The sequence below is a fragment of the Protomyctophum bolini genome (assembly GCF_963924005.1).
Source record: "Protomyctophum bolini genome assembly, chromosome: 14".
Classification (NCBI taxonomy): Eukaryota; Metazoa; Chordata; class Actinopteri; order Myctophiformes; family Myctophidae; genus Protomyctophum; species Protomyctophum bolini.
The window spans coordinates 41804864-41810793 of NC_137875.1; the positions used below are offsets into that span (position 1 = coordinate 41804864).

The 5930-nt window shown below is 41.8% G+C and overlaps 1 protein-coding gene across 1 annotated transcript in view; it reads left to right on the forward strand.

Moving 5' to 3' along the window:
- LOC308328894 (low-density lipoprotein receptor-related protein 1-like) overlaps positions 1-3911 on the forward strand; it is a gene marked incomplete at its 5' end in the record, with an annotated part of 24741 nt that extends 20830 nt beyond the window's left edge. Inside the window, 3 exons of the mRNA XM_080783006.1 lie at positions 256-404; positions 510-603; positions 3803-3911. Of these exons, the coding sequence (XP_080639132.1) occupies positions 256-404; positions 510-603; positions 3803-3882 (323 nt within the window). The 3' untranslated portion in view covers positions 3883-3911. The remainder of the gene's footprint in view (positions 1-255; positions 405-509; positions 604-3802) is intronic.
- Between the last annotated feature and the right edge of the window lie 2019 nt (positions 3912-5930).

Here is a 5930-nt window from a genome sequence, read left to right on the forward strand (position 1 = left end):
CAAGCCCCTAGAGGACCTATAGGCTTGTTTCCATTGTGGCCCTCTGTATAATATCGGAATTGGTCAGATTTGGTATCGGCAGATATGACCCTGCAAATAATGGGAGATCGGATATCGGTCATTATAATTTCATAACTGTGCACCCCTAAACAGTATTATAACATAATAGTAGTAGTAGTAGTATTGTATCATAGTAGTACAGTAGTAGTATTCAGGGCTCTCATATTCATTACATGTGTACATGTTTTCCTGCAGTGTCTGCTCATCCGTGCCAGACCAACAATGGAGGATGCAGTAACCTGTGTCTGCTCTCACCTGGAGGAGGCTACAAGTGTTCCTGTCCAACCTACTTCTACTTGGCAGCGGACAACAAGCAGTGCATGTCCAGCTGCACTGCCAGCCAGGTGATTCACCTCCAGTTCACTTGTGTTATACGCGTTTATGTCTTTATAGGTCTCGTGTCTGCTGTCGATAGTCATTCTAAAGATGTGTGTCGTCTCTCCCGTCAGTTTGCTTGTAAGAACTACAAGTGCATTCCGTTGTGGTGGAAGTGTGACACGGCAGATGACTGTGGGGACGGCTCAGACGAACCTGCAGACTGCTGTGAGTAGAGACTCAGAGACTAAAACACATCTTATACATGTGTTTACACTGATTACACTTATTACTTTGTACTCCAATGTCCTTTAACTGTTTCTGACACCTGCATTAAATATATAACTACAAATGTCTTCTAATTCATGACAGTTTCTTAAAATCCTGTTTCTGTATGTCAGTAGTGCTCAAACCTTTTCATGTCAAGGACCCCAGAATAATATGCATTTGGCCGTGGACCCCCATCTGAAAATATGTTGTTCCAAATATTTGAATTAAAAATGTTCACTTTGAAAGAATATAATTATAGTTAAAGATTTGCACCACATTTTCACGATTTTTCAAAAATAGCAGATCTACAAGCTCATAGCGCGCGGCACTCTGTGTCGTGCTATGAGTCCTTTTTGAGTACAATATATTGGTAAAAATGAAATGGAGGTCCATTTTAAAACAACCAACATCCAACAGACCATACAAACAATGTAAAAAAAACAAAAAACTAATTAATAAAATAGCCTACTAATGTAAACAATTAAAAACAAATGGCTTCTAAATCCTAAAAGTTTTCTGTAAAACATGTGTTTCTATGTCAGTCATGGTGCTCAACATTTTTCAGGTCAAGGACCCCCAGAATTATCTGTATTTCGCCATGTACCCCCATCTGAAAATATGTCTTTCCAGGGACCCCCCAGAAGCAAAGATTTGAGTTAAAAACGGTCTGAAAGAATATATATTCAAAGATTTGCGCCACATTTTCACGATTTTTCAAAATTAGCAGATTTACAAGCTCGTAGCCCAGCATTCGGTGCCGCGCTATGAGCTTGTAGATATGCTATTTTTCAATAGCTAAAGTACAACATAATGCTTGAAATACCAAAAGGGGTTCCCTCGTCCTGAATTAATAGGCCTATTTAATAGGCATACCATATATATAGGCATTTAATTGGTATTTGTTTATAAACATTTGGGATTTGTTTATAAACATTTGGGATTTGTTTACAAATATTTTGGTATTTGTTTATAAACTATTTGTAATTTGTTTATAAACTATTTGTAATTTGTTTACAAACATTTGTAAACAAGCTGTCAAGATGAGTTAGTTAGTTATGTATTTATTTAAAGCAGTGGCTCTCAAAGGTGTGATCCAGGGACCCTCATGGTACCTTGAGGGGGTTCCAAATGGACCCATTATAGGTCTGTAACTCTGAGAGTGTAACATATGGACCCAAATGGACCCTTACAGGTCTGTAACTCTGAGAGTGTACGAATGGAACCAAATCATGGACCCTTACAGGTCTGTAACTCTGAGAGTGTACTAGTAGGCCTAGAAAAGGAACCAAATGGACCCTTTTATAACTTTTAACTCTGATACTGTACAAATGGAATCAAATGGGACTCTTATGGGTCCATCTGGTTTTACTCTCAGAGTTATGGGGGTCCTTGAAATTAAAAAGTTTAAGAACCTGTATGCAATGGCTTATCTCTTGTAAAAAGAGAGACCAGCCTATTCTCCAAACCATTATCTTATGCTTTGCTACTGTAGGTTGTACAAAATAATATTGGGTCAATTTAATTTGCAGGACTCACCTCGCGCACAGCTGCCTTGTCTGTGTTGTTGACATGACATGGGCTTGCAGGACAGAACTTTTATTTGTGACAGACACATAGTTCCTTTGCAGACAATACAATCTGCTTCTCATTGGTCAGTCACAAAGTTAAGAAAACAGTAGCCTACTTTTTCTGCATGTCAATGATGATGAGATAGTTCTTTGGCATGTCAAGCTTTCCTCACGGAGAGCACAACAGTCTATCTGCAGCCAGCGGGCCTTTCTCTGCTCTGCTCTGCGGTCGGGACCAGTGCTGTCAGACTCAGCGCGCAGCGCATGCAGAGTTATGAATAATACACATTCCGGGGTTCGAGCTGAAAGTCCACCTCTCACAGTGTTTTTACACTACGAACCATTGAACGTGCATTTTAATACACATTGGTCTGAATGGTCTGTGAGCGTAGCGATACATATACAGGCGATACGTGGTGTAAAACCCCGGACATTTGAAGGAATTTATAAAACCCCCCCGGACTGCCCGGACAGCCCCCCAAAAGAGGACGTATGGTAAGCCTAGGTTTAAGGCCACATTTCGGTCAAGTCCATGCACAGTGCACACACACATTTAGAACTGATGGGCAATTACTGTTGGGCAATTACAAAAGAACTTTACACACAGTGTTATGAAATGTCCTGTGACTTGTAATGTTTGGACTAAACAATTCATTATAGTCAGTGCATTTGTAGAAAAAAAGCAGAGATCCGGGAACACTTCATTTTATTAAACCGACATGCTTCGACTGAGTTTATTGATGATTGGTCCAACAACAGTGGTGACCTAGCACAGCAGCTGGCCTCATGCCATCACGGTTTATCTGGTAAGACATCAGTTTATGTAGGATACTTCTGTCTGAAAGCCAGGTGATAATAAATGTCCTTTAACGACACACAGCAGAGATTTTTCTTACTCACTGTAGCCTATACTGTTTGATGGTGGCCGTTTGAGGTTTTGAACTATAGGCTATACATGCTATGAAGTAATACTATACCGTAATGTACCGTGAACAATCCTCAAATATGAAGTGTGGCAGGAACTTCGTGAAACAAAATGTGTCGTCCGTCCATAGCTATATTCCAGGAACAGGCACAAAGCAGATATCCACCAATACAAATATACACATAGTTTGGGGAGTGGGACAACGTCGCTGCATTGAAACACATGTATTTTAGTGGTGGGCCGTCAGGGCCAGCAAGGCCTTCTCTGCTGGCCTTGCACTTTCCTGATGCAGATTTCCTTCGCCAATCAGATTTCAAGTTTTCCCTGCTGGGCGTGTTCTTTCAAGTGCCAGGGCCAGCTAGCTGGCCTTTGGTGACGTTAACGTCTTGCGTGGAGCCCATCGCTGGGGGAAAATATTGTCCAATGAGAAAAGAGAACTGGGTGTTTCCATCTGATTCTGATACTCATTCTGAGGTGGGCATTGACTGTGTGGGTAGTTGTCATGATCCAAGGAATCCAGGGAATGTCAGTGATTGTACAACCTTTGATTCAAGAGTTACGGGTCGAAATGTAACGCCCGACCTGGTGGAGACAATGTAGTAATAGAGACAATCCACGTTATCTGTTGTGAAGCTAATTGATTGTGTTATTTGTTTCCCTTCAGCTCTCCAGGCTGAACAAACACACAACACAGTAACAACAACAGGTAAACAAAGATTACAAATCATCATAGATTATAGATAGACCAAGAGCTTCTTTTAATTAAATCTCTCTCTCTCACTCTCTCTCTCTCTCTCTCTCTCTCTCTCTCTCTCTCTCTCTCCAGAGTCTGTGAGGTTGGTGAACGGGACCAGTGTGTGTTCAGGCAGAGTGGAGGTGCAGTCTAACCACTCGTGGGTCTCAGTGTGTGAAGATGACTTTGACCAGCAGGACGCGAAGGTGCTCTGTAGGGAGCTTGACTGCGGGGCTCCTTCAGTCCTCCAGGTGGCGCTCTATGGAGAAGTTAACGCTTCAATGTGGACCAAAGAGTTCCAGTGTAAAGGCAGTGAGTCTGTTCTCCTGGACTGTAGAACCTCAGACTCGACTAGAAACACCACCTGCTCACCTGACAAGACTGTTGGACTCACCTGCTCAGGTAAATTTATATATATATATATATATATATATATATATATACAGTATATATATTCAGCTTTAATATTCTCCCCTCATCCCTTCTCGTAACCTATAATGGAAAAAGGACCATGCATGAAATAAACCTTAGTTAAGTTCATAAATTGCCACAATGACCACTTCATAATTTGCTGTTAAAAAGAAAATGGTTGCAACTGTCATCACAGTTCATTACGCTAGGTATGGAGGGCTCTGCAAATAACACACAGCCCACAGGCCCACAGCCTACGCACAGACAGATGAGAAAAGAGGGTTTATGCACAGATGAGAGAGAGGGAGAGTTTTCCACGTTCATAAATAAATCGTTTAAAGCGTTCCTCATGCAGTTATATTGGCCTTTTTGTGACTGTTTATGGTTAAATCAATTTATTTCATGTCATGACATATTGGGCTTGACAAAACAAGATACATATTTTACTATAATATAACACAAACGAGATACATGAGAAATAAATCACACCCGTGTGAACTGAGTGGTGCAACTCCCCCCCCCCCCCCCCCCCCTCTCTATCTCATTAGCAGGCAACTGCAGCACTCTCTCTCTGTTTCTGGCACAACAGCGCCCCTACTGGTACTCATTCTCGTGCTCATTAATGTCATTGCTGGTTGTAGGAGTGGTTGCACCACTCAAAAAGTATCAACTTAAATATATTGAAGATATTCAAAAAGACACTGAACTCTCTGAGATAACGTCACCTTTAGTTTTTGATGAAATAAAACGTTGTTGTACTACTTACTCCCTTGTCTCTGTACAGAGCCTGTCAGGCTGGTGGGAGGAAGCAGTAAGTGTACTGGTAGACTTGAGACGCAACACCAGGGAGACTGGAAACCTGTGGATGGTCGGTCTGACTGGAACCTGCAGTCATCCTCTGTAGTGTGTAGGCAGATGGAGTGTGGCTCTGCTGTTTCAACACGATTCAACACGAGTATTGCTTCAACACAACCGGTATGGAAGATGACAGTGTCCTGTGATGGATCTGAATCTTCACTGAGGGAGTGTGGAACAAAGACGTCTGATACTTCCAAAATGGTCCTGGAGGTATTCTGTTCAGGTAACACTAACAATCACTTCAGCAATGACTGTAATCTGTACAGTTCATTTAATTGGTCTGTCTGTCTGTCTGTCTGTCTGTCTGTCTGTCTGTCTGTCTGTCTGTCTGTCTGTCTGTCTGTCTGTCTGTCTGTCTGTCTGTCTGTCTGTCTGTCTGTCTGTCTGTCTGTCTGTCTGTCTGTCCGTCCGTCCGTCCGTCTGTCTGTCTGTGTCTTTGTTGAAACTCATGTCCGTGTCTGTTATGCACAGTGGTGGACAGTAGCAAAGTATGTTTACTTGTATTGAGTACTATTACTTAAGTACTTCTATTTTTGTATACTTTTACTCCACTACATTTCAAAGACATCTCTAGGAAGGGAAAAGTTTAACCACTTAAATGCACTTTCAAATACAGTGAAAATAGCAGATCTACAAGTTCACAACATGTTCCGATGTGACACATTGTGAGCTTGTAGATCTGCTACCTTCACTATCCTATCCTACTATAATAAGGAAACCGGTCAGTGAGTCAGTCACTCCTGTCTGTTCTGGATGGTTCTCCTCAGTGGCTTGAGCAATTGCTCTGCAC